Here is a 22,059-nt window from a genome sequence, read left to right on the forward strand (position 1 = left end):
GCGGAGATTCATCTTGATGGTTGCCACGACAGTCAAGAAAGAGATATTGGATATGGGAACGATCTAATGGTAAGATGGTGAAACATGCGCGCTTTCTCTGTTTCGCATGTGCAACAAGAAGCAGTGTACCACGTTGTTCGACAAGCTAAGGCCACGTTTGCACTTCCACACAGCTGCTTGTCCCGATGCCTCCCAAGCCGGACTAATGGATAGGGCAACGGGCCACCATGAGATATTACTAGTCTCAACTTCTTGTGTATTAGAACTGCCATGGTTTGAGAATATATGGATGGAAAGGATGGATAGCCTGCATAAATAAGAAGGGCAAGTGGAAGGTAGGAAAATAAATAGGGGTAGTTATCTTGTACTTCAAATATAAGCTCTAAAGGAGGAAATGTTGATGTGGGGTGAGGGAGTCCTGGACTAGGGGGTGTCCGGATAGCCGAACTATCATCATCGGCCGGACTCCAAGACTATGAAGATACAAGATTGAAGACTTCGTCCCGTGTCCGGATGGGACTTTCCTTGGCGAGGAAGGAAAGCTTGGCGATACGGATATGTAGATCTCCTACCATTGTAACCGACTCTGTGTAACCCTAGCCCTCTCCGGTGTCTATATAAACCGGATGGCTTTAGTCCATAGGACGAACAACAATCATACCATAGGCTAGCTTCTAGGGTTTAGCCTCCTTGATCTCGTGGTAGACCTACTCTTGTAACCCACATCATCAATATTAATCAAGCAGGACGTAGGGTTTTACCTCCATCAAGAGGGCCCGAACCTGGGTAAAAACATCGTGTCCCTCGTCTCCTGTTACCATCCGCCTAGACGCACAGTTCGGGACCCCTACCCAAGATCCGCCGGTTTTGACACCGACATTGGTGCTTTCATTGAGAGTTCCTCTGTGTCGTCACCGATAAGCTCGATGGCTTCTTCGATCATCATCAACGACGCAGTCTAGGGTGAGACCTTCCTCCCCGGACAGATCTTCTTATTCGGCGGCTTTGCACTGCGGGCCAATTCGCTTGGCCATGTAGAGCAGATTGAAGGTTACGCCCCGGGCCGTCTGGTCAGATTTGGAAGTTTGGACTTCACGGCTGACATCCGCGGGGACTTGATCTTCGACGGATTCAAGCCACAGCCGAGCGTGCCGCACTGTCATGTCGGGCATGATTTAGCTCTGTCGCCAGACAGTACCCTGGAGGCCGCACTCGAAACCACTCCGATCTTCAATTCGGAGCCAGCTCCGCAGATCGAGGATGGATGCCTAGACACCGCCTCGGGGGCTGCAACCTCTACGGTGATAGAGCCGAACACCGATCTTGTCCCCCATGAAGCTCGTGACTCCGAGGTGCCGGACTCCTTGCCGGACTCCGGACCTCCAGCGCCCCCTCCAATCGGATCCGATTGGGCGCCGATCATGGAGTTCACCGCAGCGGACATCTTTCAATGCTCACCTTTCGGCGACATCTTGAGTTCGCTAAAGTACCTCTCGTTATCAGGAGAGGCCTGGCCGGACTGCGGCCAGGACGGTTGGGATGCGGACGACGAAGAAATTCAGAGCCCACCCACCACCCACTTGGTAGCCACTGTCGACGATCTAACCGACATGCTAGATTACGACTCTGAGGACATCGACGGTATGGATGACGGTGCCGGAGACGACCAAGAACCAGCACCCACCGGGCACTGGAAAGCCACCTCTTCATACGACATATACATGGTGGATATCCCAAAGGATGGGAACGGCGAAGGAATAGCGGAGGATGACCCATCCAAGAAACAACCCAAGCACCGGCGTCAGCGGCGCCGCTCTAAATCCCGCCATAGCAAGAATGAGGATTCCGGCAATAATACACCGGATAGCGCCAAAGACAACCCACTCCAGCAAGATCCAGCACAGGAGGAGGGGGACGCCAGCTCTCATGAGAGAGCGGCCGAAGAATAGGTAGAGGGCTATATGCCTCCCTCCGGAGACGAGGCAAGCCTCTATGACGACGAATTCGTCGTGCCTGAGGATTTCGTCGAACAGGAGCGTTTCAAACGCAGGCTTATGGCCACGGCAAACAGCCTCAAGAAAAAGCAGCAGCAGCTTAGAGCTGATCAAGATCTGCTAGCCGACAGATGGACCGAAGTCCTCGCGGCCGAAGAGCATGAACTCGAACGCCCCTTGAAAAGCTACCCCAAACGTAAGCTGCTCCCCCGATTAGAGGTGGAGGCATATGATCCCGCTTCACCAGGAGACAACACGGCTGATCGACCACCCCGTGGTCGCGACAGAGAGGCCTCAAGGCCCTTCACTAGACCCGTACCCCGGCATCGCTCGAAAAGCACAAGGCCACAGAGGAACACTCCGGACCTGCGAGACATATTGGAGGATAAGGCAAGACAATCAAGATCGATCTATGGATCACGTGGGCGCCCCACGATACGTGACGATCACCGTCACCCCGGACACAGTATGTCCGGCCGGGCCGAACACAACAGACAAAGCTCTTTTGAGCTCCGTCGCGATATCGCCCAGTAAAGAGGCGCCGCACACCCACTATGCTTCACAGATGAGGTAATGGATCATCAAATCCCAGAAGGGTTTAAACCCGTCAATATTGAATCTTATGATGGCACAACAGACCCCGCGGTCTGGATCAAGGACTATCTCCTCCACATCCACACGGCCCGCGGAGATGATCTCCACGCCATCAAATATCTCCCACTCAAACTTAAAGGACCAGCCCGACACTGGCTTAACAGCTTGCCAGCAGAGTCAATCGGGAGTTGGGAGGACCTGGAAGCCGCATTCCTCGATAACTTCCAAGGCACGTACGTGCGACCACCAGATGCAGATGACCTAAGCCACATAATTCAATAGCCAGACGAATCGGCCAGACAATTCTGGACACGGTTCTTAACCAAGAAAAAACAAATCGTCGACTGTCCGGATACCGAGGCCCTCGCGGCCTTCAAGCATAACATCCGCGACGAGTGGCTTGACCGGGACCTGGGACAGGAAAAGCCGAAATCCATGGCAGCCCTTACATCACTCATGACCCGCTTCTGTGCGGGTGAGGACAGCTGGCTAGCACGCAGCAACAACCTCAACAAAAATTCTGGCAGTCCGGATATCAAGGACCGTAGTGGCAGGTCGCGTCGCAACAAAAACAAACGCCACATTAACGGCGATAACAGTGAGGATACGACAGTCAATGCCGGATTCAGAGGCTCTAAACCCGGTCAACGGAAAAAAGCCATTCAAAAGAACAACTTAGGGTCCGTCCAATTTGGACCGAATTCTCGACCGCTTGTGCCAGATACATGGCACCGCTGAAAAGCCAGCTAACCACACCAATAGGGACTGTTGGGTGTTCAAGCAGGCAGGCAAATTAATTGCTGAAAACAGCGACAAGGGGCTACATAGCGACAACGAGGAAGAGACCCGACCGCCGAACAATAGAGGACAGAAGGGTTTCCCCCCACAGGTGCAGACGGTGAATATGATATATGCCACGCACATACCCAAAAGGGAGCGGAAGCGCGCACTCAGGGATGTATATGCGATGGAGCCAGTTGCTCCGAAGTTCAATCCATGGACCTCTTGCCCGATCACCTTTGACCGAAGGGACCACCCCACCAGCATTCGCCATGGTGGGTTTGCCACATTGGTTCTAGACCCAATCGTTGATGGATTTCATCTCACCAGAGTCCTGATGGACGGCGGTAGCAGCCTAAACCTGCTTTATCAGGACACGGTGCGCAAAATGGGCATAGACCCCTCAAGGATTAAACCTACCAAGACGACCTTTAAAGGCGTCATACCAGGTGTAGAAGCCAATTGTACAGGCTCAGTTACACTGGAAGTGGTCTTCGGATCCCCGGATAACTTCCGAAGCGAGGAGTTAATCTTCGACATAGTCCCGTTCCGCAGCGGCTATCATGCCTTGCTCGGACGTACTGCGTTCGCAAAGTTCAATGCGGTGCCGCACTACGCATACCTCAAGCTCAAGATGCCAGGCCCTAGAGGAGTCATCACAGTCAACGGAAACACTGAACGCTCCCTCCGAACGGAGGAACATACAGCGGCTCTCGCGGCAGAAGTACAAAGCAGCCTTTTAAGGCAATTCTTGAGTCCGGCTGCCAAGCGGTCGGACACAGCTAAACATGCCCGGAGTAACCTATAACACGACCACCTGGCACGTTCCGAGCACGCGTACCAGTGCGGCCCCAACCCCAACCCCTGAAAAACATTAAGACAGACCCTTCGCGTACTCCATTACGCTCTGAAGATACCATGGGCATGGGGTAAGGGGCTCGACCACGATAAGCCCAGACTGCGGCTCAACCGCACCAGTGGCTCTTAAGTGTGTCGTTTCTTTTTCTTTTCCTTTTAGTTTTTACCTACAGGACTCCGTTCGTCAGAGGCCCTGTCTGGCAGCAGACATGCCGAACCCACGATGCAACAGCCAGGGAAGGAGAAAGGCTACAACGAAAATCCAGGTGGTCTCCATTATGAGCATTAAATCTGTTTAATGCATTATTCCGTAGCCTACCCCTGGAGGGGGACATGTTAAACAGTCCCATCCCTTGCTTGCCGCACCACTTGTATCGTCCTGCACTTACAGCAGTTTTTATTGAATAGAGCAATGCAGCACATTTTTGCTTCCAATTGCATTTCTTTCTTACACACATGTTCATCTATGACATGTTGCATCCGTACGTTTTGGTACGGTTAAATACACCAGGGGCTTATGTTTCCCGCGTTATGGTGTGATAAGTCCGAACACTTTCACAAGTGCGGCACCCCGAACTTATAGCATTATATGCATCGGCTCCGAATCATGTACTTGGGTCAATAGTTGGGTTTTCCCAGCTCCCATGTTTTGGTACCTTACGTTCCGTTTTATCGGCTAAGGTAGCACTGGGAGAACCACTGCGATTGCACCCCAGTTGAGCTGGGTTAACGCCTCAGTGGAGAAAGCTAAAACTGACCGTCATGATGAGGCGAGAGCTGGTCGCTGTTCGAGAGGTTCTTTGCGAGTCCCTAAAGACTTATGCCGCTTCGAGCGAGGAGTCGGATTCTGTCCGGCCAAGGCGTGGATAGCGCCCCAAATTTGGCCTTCCGAAAACTAGGGGCTTCGCCGAAATTTAAAATTATAGAATTCTATGGCTAAGTGAGAGTGTTCAAGCATTATAAGTCCGGTTGCCTTGTTCGTTGTGTTGAGCGCCTCCCTCGATGGACCCAAATATGGGAACAAGAGTGCCCAAATTTATCCCGAACACCCCAGCACTCGTGGCATGGGGGCTGAAGCCGACAACTTGCCATCTCTCAGATTTGATAAACAGCCGCACAGAAGGTAATATTTTAAATTAACAAGTGTTGCTTCACGCATATGAACTTAGTTTTCAGTGCACAGGATAACAAAACGCGAGTCTACTCAAAAACTTCTTCTTTGGAGCACTCACCCGCAATAATGCGGGCGCCCTTCAGCACACTCCTATAATACATCTCGGGCGTGCGATGCTCCTTGCCCTCTGGTGGGGGTCCGTCACAAGCTTCTGGGCATCCATCTTGCCCCAGTGCACCTTTGCGCGGGCAAGGGCCCGACGCACACCCTCAATACAGGCGGAGTGCTTGACAACTTCAACCCATGAGCACGCGTCCACCAGTCGCCGCACCAGGCTGAAGTAGCTCCCAGGTATAGCCTCCTTAGGCCACAGCCGAACTATGAGGCCCTTCATGGCCTGTTCGGCCGCCTTGTGGAGCTCGACCAGCTGCTTCAGCTGGTCGCTCAGGGGCACCGGATGTCCGACCTCAGCATACTGAGACCAGAAGACCTTCTCCATTGAGCTCCCCTCCTCGGCCCGGTAGAATGCGGAAGCATCGGACACGCTGCGGGGAAGATCTGCGAACACTCCTGGAGAGCTCTGAATTCGGGTAAGCAACAGGTAATTAACACTCACATGCTTACTTTGCATGAAAAATGCCTTACCCGCTACTATTTTCTTCATCGCCTCTATCTCCTGGAGGGCCTTGTAGGCTTCGGCCTTAGCGGCTTTGGCACTCTCAAGAGCTGTTGCAAGCTCAGACTCTCGAGTCTTCGAGTCACGCTCCAGGCTCTCGTGTTTCTTCACGAGATCCTGGAGCTCTTGCTGTACCTCCGCCACCCGCGCCTCCTGTTTCTCTCGCTCGGTGCGCTCCGCAGCCACATTGCGTTCGGCCGCGGCCACCGCCTCTTTCAGGGTCGCCACCTCGTTCGTGGCCCCTGCAATACCCACGTTATCCTCGTTATTCTTTTTGCAACCAAAATCCTTTTCTGTAAGGTACAATTTTCATAAGGTATTACTCACCTTCTTTTTCCTCGAGCTGCTTCTTGGCATGGCCGAGCTCGTTCTCGGACCGCTCGAGGTTTTCCTTCAAAGTTTTGACCTCCACAGTCAGTGCGGCAGAGGTCAGCAGCACAGCCTGCAATCCCATATTGACATATTTTCATGACTCCTGCGTTTATCTTTCTAAAGATCCTCAGTCCGGCTTTTCTTTCCGAACACCGAACCGAGCATCAGGGGCTACTGTCTATGCGGTACCATTTTACATATATTGAAATTCTTACCTCAAAGCCTGTTAGAAGGCTGCTGCACGCTTCGGTCAGCCTGCTCTTGGCGAGCTGAACCTTCTGAATCACCACACTCATAACAGTGTGGTGTTCCTCTTCGATGGAGGCGCCGTTGAGCGCCTCCAGCAAATTATCCGGCACCTCCGGTTGGACGGAGGCAGCCGGCGTCGCGGTCTTGCCCTTCTTGCGAAGGGGTCACCCGCCGGACTCCGGAGCCACTATGGGTTCCGGGGCTGAGTCCGGTGCAAAGTCCGGGAGGTTGTCCTGCGACACCTCCGGGGCCCTTTCCTCCTGGTGGGTCCCTTCTTGGGATCCCACCTCGGCATCGTCCGCATCATGGGGGTGGAGGCAGTCGGAAGAGAATCCATATCCGACGCCCCTAAAGACCCGCTCGACGAAGTGGGGAGATCATCCTTAGGCGGACTGCAGGGTTGTATGCGGCATTAGAAAGACATAATGTGGCGGAAAACGAAAACCTTGAAGTTATTCAGAAGTCCGGATACTTACGATCTCGCCAGAGGCTTGGCCCTTGGAGGCCAGTCCTCGTCGTCGTCACTGGCGTTGGCGGAACAGTCCGGGGGAAGAGTTTTTCCCCTCTTGGACCCTTCGGCCTCCCTTGTTGGGGAGGCCTTCCTTTTCTTCCCTCCCCCCGTTGGGGGAGGGGCTTTCTTCTTCTCCTCCTCGCCTTTGTGGGAGGAGTCGGCCTCGGATTCATCGTCCGATAGCACCTGAAAACGGGAACTCTTCCGAGTCCTCGTGGCCTTCTTCTCTGGCACCACGTGGGGTGCCGGAGCCAGCAGCCCCGTTAGGCGGGCGTCAGCTGGGTCCTCTGGCAATGGGGCCGGACAGATAGCCTGTGCGGCCTTCTTCAGCCAGTCCTGTCAAAGGAAAGGGAGTTTAGACCCCGCATAGAGTCAAACTATGAATAACAAGCATCCCGTAAAGGACAATATCACTTACCTTGTCAGCTGGACGCTGCGAGCTGAATCCGCGATCTTCGGTAGCGGATGCGGGAGCCTCGTCGCCCTTGAACAGCACCTTCCAGACCTCTTCGTACATAGTGTCAAAGAGCCCATTCAAAGTCTGGTGCTGCGCCGGATCAAACTCCCACATATTGAAGCCCCGTCGTTGGCACGGGAGAATCCGACGGATGAGCATAACCTGGACTACATTGACAAGCTTGAGCTTCTTGTCCACCAACTTCTGGATACAGGCTTGGTGTCCGGTCAGCTCCTCCGAATCCCCCCAGATCCGGCCGCTCTCTTTCCAGGAGGTGAGCCATGTGGGGATGCCGGATCCGAATTCGGGGGCCACTGCCCATTCGGGATCATACGGCTCGGTAATGTAGAACCAGCCCGATTGCCACCCCTTGATGGTTTCCACAAAGGTGCCCTCCAGCCACGTAACGTGGGACATCCTGCCCACCATGGCGCCGAGATGTTGAGGATAAAATTCGGGGCCAGATCATGGAAATCTAGGCCGTAGTAGAACATGAGCCCCCGGACAAAGTGATGAAGTGGGAAGACCAGTCCGCAGAGGAAATGGGGAAGGAGTACTACCCTCTCATGGGGCCTAGGGGTGGGGATGAGCTCTCCCTCGTCGGGGAGCCGATGCGCGATGTCGCTGGACAACTATCCGGCGCCGCGCAGCTTCTGGATATGCCCCTCCGTGACGGAGGAGGCCATCCACTTGCCTCCCGTCCCGGACATATTTGGAGAAGGTTGAGGTGAGATGTGCGGGCTTGGGCGCTAGAGCTCGAGTTCGCAGAGATGGATAAGCCAAGGAGGAAGAAGGCGCATGTAAAAAGGTTGGATCTTTATCCCCTTATATGGGCGGACAGAAACACGCGTACCCACCGGCCTGGTAAAACTCGCTTATCTCCCAAGCGTCACAATCAATGGCGCGGTTGGGTTACCCACGTCCATATTGATGGGAATCCCGGAATAAGGGGAACACGATCTCTGCTTCGACAAGACGTGCCAAGGAAACCGCCTCGCTAAACGCGCTGAGGTGGAACAATAGAAACAATTCGAGTAAAGGCTTGGAAGTGGTGTGACGTCACGCCACAGAATAGGTCAGCAGATTGATCTTGTGTAATATTATTCTCTCTACGGTGGTATGTGGAATTTATTTTTGCAGAGCCGGACACTATCCTGGTGTTCACGATAATCTATAAATTATTCGGAGGAGGAACCCGCCTTGCAATGCCGAAGACAATATGCGTGCCCGACTCGTCGTCATTGAAGCCTGGTTCAGGGGCTACTGAGGGAGTCCTGGACTAGGGGGTGTCCGGATAGCCGAACTATCATCATCGGCCGGACTCCAAGACTATGAAGATACAAGATTGAAGACTTCGTCCCGTGTCCGGATGGGACTTTCCTTGGCGTGGAAGGCAAGCTTGGCGATACGGATATGTAGATCTCCTACCATTGTAACCGACTCTGTGTAACCCTAGCCCTCTCCGGTGTCTATATAAACCGGATGGCTTTAGTCCATAGGACGAACAACAATCATACCATAGGCTAGCTTCTAGGGTTTAGCCTCCTTGATCTTGTGGTAGATCTACTCTTGTAACCCACATCATCAATATTAATCAAGCAGGACGTAGGGTTTTACCTCCATCAAGAGGGTCCGAACCTGGGTAAAAACATCGTGTCCCTCGTCTCCTGTTACCATCCGCCTAGACGCACAGTTCGGGACCCCCTACCCGAGATCCGCCAGTTTTGACACCGACATGGGGAGTTGTAGTGAGGCAAGGAGGAAGGTGAATGCAATACATGCGTAAATATGGAAAAAGGTGCATGAAACAGTGCCGCACCGAAGCAAAGTCCAAGGACCATCGGATCGATGGATGTCAAAACAACTGGATTGCCACTCATAGAAAAATATAATTGTTATGCTACATGATACGCGGCTATTGAGTGAGCATCGAGAACGTTGTGTTGAATTAACTTGAGTTGCCTTGCTAAAATGAATAAGAAATATCTGAAAATATTATTGACTAAAATATTAATTTAACCCCTCTGTAAACTAATTTAACCCCTCTGAAAATGATTAGTTTATAGAGGAAGTACTATTCATTGGTGATTGCTATGTATGGACGTTGCTCATGTTAAACTATTTCTTTGATTCTCGGCGGTTGCTTGCTTTATAACCAACTAAAATTCTTATTGACTAGTACTAGTTTCTACAGTAGCATCCTTGCTGGAGAGGGCAACATCAAAGGCCTTCCGGCAACCAAGTTACCACTACGGGTCCGTGGTGGCATGAAGATCTTCGTGAAGACTATCATTGTCTAAAACATCCTGAAGGAGTCCGGATCAAAGGTGGCATGCAAATCTTTGTCAAGATCAAACACATCTTACTACATCATCAACAAAGTGCGTTAATAGAAGTTGCCCAAGAATCCTGGCAATGACCCGAGGCACAAGATATCCGGGAATAGCCACGACATCCTACAACGCCCATTCCACCTTGCTCGCATCCAGCGAGCGGGTACGACAGGCCACCACACCTAACGCGTGGTGGGTGTGCAGGCATGCCAGACGAGTTACAGCGATGCATGGCATAATTCACCACCCTGTTTACCATGTGATGGACACCTGTATTAGTGCATGTCCCACTAACACCAGGTGAATACCATATGCGGTGACGACATGACATGTGCTCATTTCTGGAGGCCGGGGAACAATGACACCTAGTCGTACATTTAACGAACTTGCCTACTTTGTCAGAGTCAGATATGATTCACCTTAGCCATTGTGGTACCTCTTGTGACTATAAAAGAAGGACCAGGCTACAGTATGGAGGGTCGGTTAGACTCAGGCTGGACACTTAGTAGTTTACACATAGGAGCTCAAAGGCAACATGTTCCCTCCCGGTTTCTTGCTCTTTGTCCAACAAATCAACAAAGCACAAAGCATGAGTAGGGTGCTACACAACCATGACCAAACCTGACTAGATGTTCGTGTTTTCTAATTTTTTTAGTTAGTGTTGATCCACACTTTGCACCCATACCTTGCATGTGTTTTGCACATGCGTGATGATAATTATATTGATGACATGCAGGGCTCCATGCCCGTTTGTTGTTTGTTGCTGGGGTTGTTTGTTAGTTTGGTGTGAAACACTTGTCACATGGCTCTTTATTGATCTTGCATGAAGGACTACGTGGTACATCTAGAATTGAAACGAATTGACTGAAATCGAGCGTCTAATCGCACACGTGAGACATCGCGCGCTAGGGCCCATGGACAGTGTTTGGATCAGTGCTTATTTATCTCTTCACATAGGCATCCCTATCCATTTGATTTCTCCTTGCGACACAATCCCTTCCGCTCTTTGCTTCCTCACCTCGCAATATCTTCTACGGCTCTCTGACTATTGTGTGCATTGGCGTACCCAGTGTGTGTGCAAGGTGTGTCGTGGCACACCCAGATATTTAAGAAATTATTTTTTACCATATAGTATTTTTGGCCCAAATCAAACAACACATGCCCAACCCACTTCACGTAAGCAGTTGAGAGAGCCAGAGCCCAGAAGAGGCAGTAGTCAGGGGCAGCGTAGCAGAGCAACCTAATCCATCCCGCTGCGCTCGGGCGCTCGGCTCCTTCCATCAGGTCGCGCCGCCGCCAGCAGCCAGGACGCACCGGCGCCTCCGCCTATCCACTCCACCAGCCACCCGGACGTCCCGCCGCCAGCCGCTCCTGGCCTCCTTCCAACAGAACGCAGCGACGCGCCGCCATTCGCCTTCTCGGTCGGAGCAACCACGCCCGCCTTCCATCTTGATTTCTGACCGTTGTCGCCGTTCTGGGTCCGGTCTCCCGAGCAGGAAGAGCTACAGGCTGCAGCTACTACCGGCCTACCGCCTCCGACCCTTCGCCTCATCCGCACAGCCGACCGACGCCCTCGTCCCAGTGGCCAGTTCTCAGTCAGTGGGTGAGCTCTTTTGAATGATTTTGTAGCTTATTTCTAATTTGCTTACAGTCAGATGTATGCAGTACTTACTGGATGTTAGGATGTATGAACTAATTAACATTGTGTGCATATTTTTTAGTCAACTACTCAATTTGCTTACAGTATGAAGTATGAACTGATGAACGTGAAGTACACTAGTACATATTGTTTGCTTTGTGTGTAGTCAACTTGTTTATAGCTGAAACATTTTGTATTCAATTTGACATTGTGTATAGATGTATGAACATGAATGTATACGATTTTTGCTTGCCTGTACTGTATACAATCGATACATTGTGTATGTATGCTTATTCTTGTTTTGTGCTATTTGTTGCAATTGTAGAACAGAAGATGAAGAGGAATGGTGACATTAAGTCCTTTTTCTGGAATTATGAGGCTGCTAAAAGAAAGAAGGCTGCAGCCGAAGAGCAACTTGAATATGAATATATAGTGTCAAATATTGAAGATGAAGCAGTCCTTCCTCCACCTCTAGTCCATTCTGCAGAGATTGTAGTTGATATTGAAGATGAAGCATTCCATTCCGATGTAGAGATTGAAAGTGATAGTGAAAATGAAGTGGCATCACCCCAACATCCATGTGCAAGGCCATATAATATTCAAAGGCTTCCTCCTGATCCAGGGGAGAGGATTCCTATTTCAGCGTACGATGTCGATGATCAAGGTGAAGTTCGGAGACGATACATTGCAAAGCAAGCAGTCCAACCATATGCACACAACTTTCAAGTCAGGAAAATCTATGGTAAAAATCGACACTTCAACTTTGTTTGGTTTGAGACCTACAAATGGCTAGAATATAGTGTCAAATATGAGGCAACATTTTGCTTTGTGTGTTATTTGTTCAAAGGGAAATCGAATCGGGGGCCTAGGGGTGATGCCTTTGTTAATGGTGGTTGGAAATATTGGTATAAGCCCGATGCATTGGTCAAACATGTTGGTGGTATTAATAGCATTCACAACAAAGCTCAAGAGAAGTACAATACGTGGGCAAGGGTATGATGGGGCTAGTAACAAGAAAGGGGAGGTTAGGGTTGAAAACATTGATCATGAAAGAGTCACCCTCTGCCTATTACATCCATTGTTTTGCACATCAACTTCAGTTGGTTCTTATAGCTGTGGCAAGGGACAATGAACCATGTTTGTGGTTCTTTGATCATGTTTCTTACTTGCTCAATATTGTTGGAGTTTCTTGTAAGCGCCATGACATGCTTCGAGATGTTAGAGCTCAAAAGGTGTTGGAAGCACTTGAAATGGTTGAGATTGAAAGTGGAAGTGGGCTAAATCAAGAGATGGGACTAGCTAGACCCGGCGACACTCATTGGGGTTCTCATTTTAAAACCATTATGCACATTGTTCGCATGTATTCCACAATCCTTGAAGTACTTGATGCTATTGGAAAAGATCCTTCACAAAAAAGCGAGTGGACAAGAATACATGGAGTTGCTCAAGCCTTTGAATCATTTGACTTTGTTTTCAATCTTCACTTGATACTTATTATTCTTTGCTATACAAATGAGTTTTCCAAATCTTTGCAAAAGAGACATCAAGATATTGTCAATGCAATGACACTTGTTAGTTTGGCAAAGAGTAGAATGCAACACATGAGGTCTTATGGCTGGGAAGATTTTCTTGCAAAGCTAACATTATTTTGCAACAAACATGACATTCAAGTTCCTTTGTGGGAGGATATTTATGAGCCTAATTGAAGATCACGTCGGTATTATGAAGTACAAACAAATGATGATCGTTATAGAAGAGAAGTATATCTTGGTGTCATTGATCAAACCATTCAAGAGCTTGACAATCGGTTTGATGAGGTTAATACGGAGTTGCTTATTTGCATGTCGGCTTTGAATCCCCTCAATTCATTTGCTTCTTATGATGCACTCAAGGTAATGAGACTTGTTGAATTCTATCCCATGGACATTTCAAGCACATATTTGATAAGGCTAGAATTTCAACTTATTAATTTTATTGATGATATGAGACAAGATGATAGGTTTAGAAATGCAAGTAATATTTGTGAACTCTCAATTATGCTTGTTGCTACAAATAAGCATGTTCTTTATGATTTTGTCTACTTACTCATCAAATTGATATTGATTTTACAGGTGACGACGGCTAGTGTTTAAAGAGTGTTTTCAGCAATGAATCTAGTGAAAAATAAGTTGAGGACTACTATGAGTGATGATCACTTGAATGATTGCTTAGTGACATTTATTGAATGGGATGTGTTCATGGAAGTAAGCGAAGATGACATAGTTGATGCTTTCATGGCAATGCAAAAACGTAGTTACCTAGTGATGTAATTTTCTACTTGTGCTTCTTTCATGTAAGACTACTCGTATTGTAATTGAGCACATTTGAGATATATTTTGTGAACTAAATTGTTGTGAGATTTGCATTAAGCTACTCATGTTATTATTTTTCCATATTTTGTCTGACACATGAATTAGGTGGGAATTTTTTTAGAGTGAGCACACCCTTCATTTTTTCCTGGGTCCACCACTGATTGCGTGCAGTGCAGAGATCATACCGCCACCGTTGTCAATTCTATGGCGGTCGTGGGCATTGATTCTGTTGCGACCGCGACATGCCCAACCATGAGTGGTGTCCGACCCACCCAACAATAAGCGGCCATATGGGTTGTCTTCGCTGAAGTGCGGCTATGTAGAGATAGTCAGCGGTACTACGAGGGAGTATGCACCAGCTGATGGGAGCCGACAGCAGTCGGTGGCGACACTAGCCTGCTAGCACGCGAGGGGAGAGCAAAGGAGCTCGGCCATGGCTAACAATCAGCAGGCCAGGACCAGAGGTGGTGGAGGCGAGGTCACGGTGATGAGCAGCGGCAAGGGCTCGGCGCCGTGTGGCCAGAGGATGGAGACGAAGGCTGCAGCTGGATCGGGGCTTGGTGGCCTCCTGAACATTACCATGCACCTATTCGTAATAGGCCAGGGATCTCTTTGCACATTTTCTAGTCCGGTTTGTTGTGAAAAAAGAAATAACCGAGAAAAAACCCGTATACAAGGCATGCCAAATCAGCAACAAATCGGGATGAAGAGTAAAATTGAGGGCAATTTGTGTCACAGAGTGGCAAAATGTGGAAGGAATCTTTAAATTAGTGATAAAAATTGGACAAAATCGTGATTTGTGATGTTCTCTGTTACAAACGCACATTTTGAAGGTAGAAAATGGAATTTATTCTAAAAAATCTTCCTTGGTCACTAGTCAATATGTAGCATTGTAGCAATATGCGATGGCAAAACAGTCAGACTTATTGATGGTGGCTTCATGCTGTTTATTAATTATTTAGCAAGATTTTACAAAGTAATACATCAATAAGTCTGAAGCCACCATCTTGGCAACATCGTTCGCTACTCTTATCCCCTTGATGAAGGGGTGCAGATTGTCGGGGACACATACCCAGACCTCATAGCAAAGCCTAACATCTAAAGTCGGAGGCTCCAACCAAGCTGAATTGTCGGGTTTGGGTCACACACCGGTCTGGCTCACTCTCAGCATGCACTGCATGCGCATGCCCTAGGATCTGCGGCCGCCATCTTCAGCTATCCCATCTTCGGGAGGGATCAATGCATCGACCTTGATAGGCCTCTCTGCCATCGACATCACCGTGACACCAGAAAGCGCCATCCTCCCGTGCGAGTCCATCTGCACGCATCCGGTGCCGGGACTCCACTACGCCATGCCACCGTGATCCACCATCGTCGATGCAGAAGACGTTACACCACTCCACCTCAAAGCCCCTCTAGTCAGCACCTACTCCAAAATGATTCCGCTACACTAATACGGAAAACCTTATACACAGAGTCTTATCAGTAGCACACGTTAAAAAGAGGCGCTACTGCTAATTTGTAGTAGTGCATTCTAGTTTCGAGCGCTGCTAGTAGGTGGTTAGCAGTAGTGCGTTCTGGTGAACCGCGCTGCTATTATGGCTAGCCCGGGCCCAGGTGCCCATCCCCACTTAGCAATAGCGCATGTCCCGTACCGGTGCTATAGCTATGGATTTTAGCAGTAGCGTTGGGCCTAAACACGCGCAACTACTAAGCCCATGTTATCAGTGTCCTCCACGTCTGACCTCTCAGCCTACCCTCCTCACTCTCCATCTCCACTCTCTCTCCCACCCTCATCGGTGGCCTGCCCCCACACTGCTATGGCCACCCTCCCCCGGCCCGCCCCCCTCCCGCCGCACTGTCCCTCCCCGCCGCCGGCCCTCCCCCGGTATGTCTCCCTCCTTCCCTCCCTCCGACCCTCCTCTCCCTAGCTCTGTACCTCCTCCATCCCTGCTCCATCCCTCCCTCCTTTATCCCGCCTCCTCCTGCTCCTCCCTCCCTCCCTTCTCTCTCTGTTCTTGTAGAATGTAGGTAATTTAAATGTAGATTTTAAAATGTAGACATTATAGAATGCAGATTTTTTAATAGAATGATTTTTAGGTCATTTGAGTAAATGTAGGTTTTTTGACTATTTTAGGTGTTTCGAATAGAATAGGAAAATTTAGGTCTTCTGATTATAAATTTTTGTAATAGAAATTTTTAGTTGGTAAAATTTGAAAAAATGTCCTGTACTTGTTATATTCTGAACTTAGGGCATATTTTTAGGGTTTAGTAAAAAAATAGTAATAGAAACTTTTAGGTTCAAGAAGTAGACAGTAGGTAAAAAAATTCTATAGAAATGTATTGGAATGTTATATGACAAATTTATATGGTTCAAGAAGTACACAGTAGGTAAAAAAATCTAGGCATTGAATATTTAGTTGATAGCTTATAGGGTTTCACTAAGTCCTAAAATGAGGAGAATAATGTTTTTGTTTCTATCTTGTATTTGCAGAAATTAAGGAGCCCTACATCATCCCTGACATCATCCCCGTCACCGACCCCCTCCGACCTCGAGGTGAGACCAGCCAAATCCCCATGTCGATGATGATGTAGATGTTTTGATAGATGTAGTACAATAGTAGATGAGTAGTTGTGACAATTTCCATGGAATAGAAAATTTTCAGTGTATGCCTTTCAAATATGAAGGAGATTTAGACATGTGATATGTAGTGTTGTGTACTACTAGTGCTTGCCCAAGTGGCCTATGTTTGTAGGGAACACCTCCGAGTGGCCTATGTTTTGCTGGAGTGTTGATTAATTTCTATTCTGATAAATTTCAGGCACTCGATATGTCCTTTTTAGCAAAGGTCATGCTGGATTTTTCCATGAATTTTGGCATGGCTGGTTCTACAATATAGGAAATATTGAGTGTGTTGGATTTGCCGGAAAGAGCATTAAATGACATTTTGGGTTGACTTTAAGTCTGTTGGGGCTCCATATATGACAGTCAAAAAACAGTGAAGGATTGTCCACCATATATGAGAGAAGAAGAATGCTGACTATTGTCATGTGGGTCATTCTTCCTCTTCTTTCTTGTGATAGAACTTTTGGTAATGCTATGGAAGGAAGAGAAGAACGACCATCACCGACGGTCGCAAAATGTCAGAGAGGGATCAGTGAGGGAGAGCCTCCACCATATATGGGAGGACGAAGAATCCCGACTGTTGTCGTGTGGATAGCTTCTTCTTAATTCCAAGGTGCTAGACATTTGGTGTAATGCACTTTGGAATGACAGGAGTAGCTACCATCACCGATGATCGCAAATTTCAGAGAGGAAGAATCATGACTGTTGTCATGGGGGTCGCTTCTGCTTCGTTCCCGTGTGCTAGACATGTTGGTGTAATGCACTCGGGGACGAAGGGAGGAGTGACCATCACCAACTGTCGAATATATCAGGAAGGGAGTGCCCACCATATAAACCATGTGAGGTGAGAACTTTCAAGGAAGACTCCATAGACCGAAAGTCAGCCCGTGATGAATATTAATGATCGAATTTAGTTTTTGTAGTACATATATTGAAATTCAGAAGTTTAATCTTTAAATTATGAACACAAGAGATGTTTGATGACGATAGGATCCCAGAGTGCGATTACTGCCACGATGACCGGGGTTTGTGCAACAGGTTTCCTCACCTGCAAAATGATAGGTTTTTCACCGTGAAGCTGGACGAGACCTTTGATGTTTGTACGGTATGCAACGACAAGCATTTAATTGTAAATAATATCATCACTTATTCTTCTTTTGTTCAACGTGTAATTTCTAGATTTTTTTCAATTCGATTAGTACATCCCGTGCCATGCAAGACCATATGTATTGGAGAAGCTCGGTTTCAAATACTTTGAGAATATGGAGACGAGGACGACTCAGTTAAGAACTAAACATGGTTATGCGTTTCGGGTTAAGCTGTACAATGCGGTCAATCACTCCCATTTCGGTTGCTCTAATTGGGAAGCTCTCTGCAAGGCATATGGATTTGACGAGGGTATGCAAATAACATTTGATATCCGTCCCAAAGATGATGATGATGATAATATCGACATCTGGGTAGATGTGGATATGCCTCCAGTTTTGCCTAAATGTGAGTTTTTCAAACTAATTTGTTAAGTTAGGTAATTTATATTGTTAATTTAAAAATATTTGGTGTTCATGGGTACTAAACTTATTTATTTATAATTGTCAGCTTATTTCTTATCTTCAAAAAATACTCGGAAGGCTGTAGACAGGACATACTACAACTATGACTCCAAGCTTAATTGTGAGGAGAAATGTTATCTTGTCTCATTCATAGATGATGTTGAGGCCTTTAAAACCAATCACCCTATCCTCCCAAATTTTATTGGATACATGCCACTAGTCCATATATTGCATGATGGTAACTTCATTGCCAAAAACTTGGTAAGATTTTGTTAATGATGGTAACTTCATTGCATACATTCTTCTTAAGTAAACTACATTGCTAACTATATATGTTACTATTACGTTTTTCAACAGAGGCTCCTGAAGGAGGTTGTGCCTGACATGCTATTTACGTAAGGTGATATGCATATGGTTAGCTTAATTAAGACCAACTCCTTCGAAGGCTTACCACACGGCATACTCGATTTCTTCAAACGATGGAAGACTCAATATCAAAGAATGGAGCAAAGTGATGAATGCGCACACGCAATTAATTGGAGACAACATGAATGTGTGAAAGCCACAACTTGGAGATAGGTGTATCTCCATTCTCCATTATGGAGATGGACTGGTTTATCTGTTTTATGGTATTTTACCTAGGAGAGAGGAGTAGGTCCTAGGTATTAAGAACAATTAGTTAGTGTTGATTATGACTCTGATGATGATGAAAAGTTATTATCATGTGCTACCATTTGTTAGAGTTGATGAGGAGGAGGAGGAGGAGGAGTTGTGATTATGAGTACTATGATGATGATGATGAGGAGTTGTTATTATGACTAGTGACTAAGTTGTTATATGATGTCTCATATACAAAAATGATGATGATGAGGAGTTGTTATATGACAATGATGTATTACGATGATAAGTTGTTAATGATATTATGATGATGATGAGTTATTATATCATTAGGTGAAAGAATCACGGATTAGTTTCAAGTGGATGGATCCAGAGTGACCCACCCAATGATGTAATAACTCATTATGATGTAATAACAATCTTTAAATTGTTATAGTATGAAAACTTGTATAACGGTGTATGAATACGACATGAAATAAAAAATAAATAGAATACATAATAATAGTAGTAGCACGGGTAAAGCAGTGTTGCTAGTAACTACCAGTAGCGCGTTCCTAATAAACCGCTACTGCTAAGTAGGTATAGCAGTAGCGCGGGTGAACAAACGCTACTGCTACCCTTTAGCTGTAACGCCGTAGTAGTAGCGTGGTCCCCCGCGCTACTACTAGCCCAAAAAAACAGGGCTACTGCTAGAAATTTACCTAGTAGTGCTAGGAGGGAGAAGGTCACAATGTGCCATCATCATCCGATCCGGGAGACCCAGAGCTAGGTTTTCCCTCGGAGCATCCCGAGAGAGATCACACGACCTCCAACAACGATGGCTAAACAAGGAAAATGACATCAACGACGCCGCCATCGTCCATCATGAATGAAGTCGATGCAATTTTCACCTGCAGTCGCCCCATCCCGACCCTATAGCTTACTGGAACCACTTGGTGCCTCGTGGTGGAGATGTACGCAACCGCCGAAACACCGAGGACCGCCACCGCAACGTCGGTCCGCCATCGCCGCCGGCCACCACTGCCCAGAAGACAGCGCCAAGCGCCAGCGGTCATCATCCATAGCCCGTTGATACGTCTCCTACGTATCTATAATTTATGAAGTATTCATGCCATGTTTACAACAATTTTGTATGGTTTTGGCATGATCTGATTAGAACTAACCCGGACTGACGTTGTTTTCAGCAGAACTACCATGGTGTCGTTTTTTGTGCAGAAATAAAAGTTCTCTGAATGGGCAAAAAATTTACGATGATTTTTTATGGACCAAAAGAGAACCCCGAAGCACAAGAGTTTGACAAGAAGATTCCTGAGGCGACGACAAGGTAGGGGGGGCGCCCTACCTCCCGGAGGGTGCTCCTACCTTATTGCTGCCTCGTGGACCCCTTGACGTGAGACCGGCGCCAAAAATTCCTATAAATACCAAAATGCCTAGAAATAAACCTAGATCGGGAGTTCCGCCGCCGCAAGCCTCTGTTGCCACGAAAAATCAATCTAGGCCCTCTCTGGCACCCTGCCGGAGGGGCCATCATCACCAGAGGCCATTGAGGAGGTTCCCGGAGGGGGCCATCCTCACCATCGAAGCCAAGGACCAGAGGGAGAACCTCTCCCCATCTAGGGGAGGCCACGGAGGAGGAAGCACAAGGGGGAGACTCTCTCCCCCCATCTCTCGGTGGCGCCGGAGTGCCGCCTGGGAAACCATAGCTGCGGTGATCGTCTTCATCAACATCACCAGCTTCATCACACTCCTCATCTCTTTTACGCGGTCCACTCTCCCGCACCCCGCTGTAATCCCCTACTTGAACATGGTGCTTTATGCCAGATATTATGATCCAATGATGTGTTGCCATCATATGATGTTTTCAGTAGATTTCTTTTGTCTTTTGGGTTGATTGATGACCTAGATTGGTTTGAGTTGTATGTTTTATTTTGGTGTTGTTCTATGGTTCCTTCCATGCCACGCACACATGAAGGATTTCCGTTGTAGGGTGTTGCAATACGTTCATGATTTGCTTATAGTGGGTTGTTAGAGTGACAAAAGCTTAAACCCGAGTAAGGGGGTTGTTTGCATATTGGATAAAGGGGACTTGATACTTTACTGCTATGGTTGAGTTTTACCTTAATGATCTTTAGTAGTTGTGGATGCTTGCTAGAGTTCCAATCATAAGTGCATATGATCCAAGAAGAGAAAGTATGTTAGCTTATGCATCTCCCTCATATAAAATTGCAATGACGACTACGATCTTGTTAACAATTGCCTAGGATAATTTGGCACACCAATCCATCATTATTCCACACTCGCTTTTTGTAATATATTGTGATATATTCTAACTTTATGATAACAACACCTATTTTTATATTTTAGTTCTCTGATATCATGCGAAGATATCCTCTTCATACCCACAACATAGTTTTATTTCTCGTTTCTAGATGAAAGCAAACGTTCGGTGTACGTAGAGTCGTATCAGTGGCAGACGGGGCTTGAGATATTATTGATCTTACCTTTAGCTCCTTGTGGGCTCGACACTTCATACTTATCACTTCCATATTTGGAAATTACTATGATGATTCCTTGCACTTGGGGATTATCACCCGTGCCGCACGGTGCCTTGGGACCAAGGATCTAGGCCAGATCACCGCCGCCGCCAATACCCGACATGCCCCACCACTAGAGGTCAGCCACATCACTCGCCTCTAGATAAAGCCGCCAGGAAGCAGAGCACATCGCGCCGCTGCGACCATGCGCATCATGACACCTTGACCCGTCGATCCCGGTCCACACCAAATCTACGTGTGAGGGGGAAGGGAGCCCTGCGGCCACCGGTCGAGCTTCGCCAGATCACGCCCTCTGGCGGTAGCAGGGGAGGGACGGAGTGGTAGGATGGGCACACGACGGCAACTAGGGTTCCCTCCCATCACCGGTGGGGGCGACTCGGGACATCGGACTCAAACATCGTCAAATGATAATGGTCATATAATATTAGTTTGGTGGCCCCCAAAATAAGCATACAAAGTCCACCTCATTTCTCGTGAAGTTATTGATTTCATGACTAGACAATTTGGTTGAGTTGCTGCGGATTTCAGTTTTCAAGCGGTGTGAGAGTATTCATGCGCGACCCGAGCATCTATGCAAAGCCATGGAGCAATCATCGTGCTTTTTTTTCGTCCCTCATCATGTCATCCACATAGAACAGAATCTTTTTCCAGAGCATTTTTCATACGTGCACGCGTGTGTGATGTCATGCGCATGCCACAAGCTTAACCAAGAGCAAAAAAAAGTACACATGAGAACATGTAATACAACATTAATCCTTTATTTAGAAAAACGTTAAACATGT

The 22,059-nt window shown here is 47.7% G+C and overlaps 1 protein-coding gene across 1 annotated transcript; it reads left to right on the plus strand.

The window, feature by feature from the left end:
* The first annotated feature begins 9,340 nt into the window (after window positions 1-9,340).
* LOC119339254 lies at window positions 9,341-12,709 on the plus strand. The gene is made up of 4 exons (XM_037611380.1): window positions 9,341-9,370; window positions 11,136-11,541; window positions 11,903-12,241; window positions 12,678-12,709. Exons 1-4 carry the CDS (start codon window positions 9,341-9,343, stop codon window positions 12,707-12,709), a joined length of 807 nt encoding a protein of 268 aa, XP_037467277.1.
* The last annotated feature ends 9,350 nt before the right edge of the window (window positions 12,710-22,059 follow it).

This window comes from Triticum dicoccoides, chromosome 7B (genome assembly GCF_002162155.2).
Source record: "Triticum dicoccoides isolate Atlit2015 ecotype Zavitan chromosome 7B, WEW_v2.0, whole genome shotgun sequence".
Lineage (NCBI taxonomy): Eukaryota > Viridiplantae > Streptophyta > Magnoliopsida > Poales > Poaceae > Triticum > Triticum dicoccoides.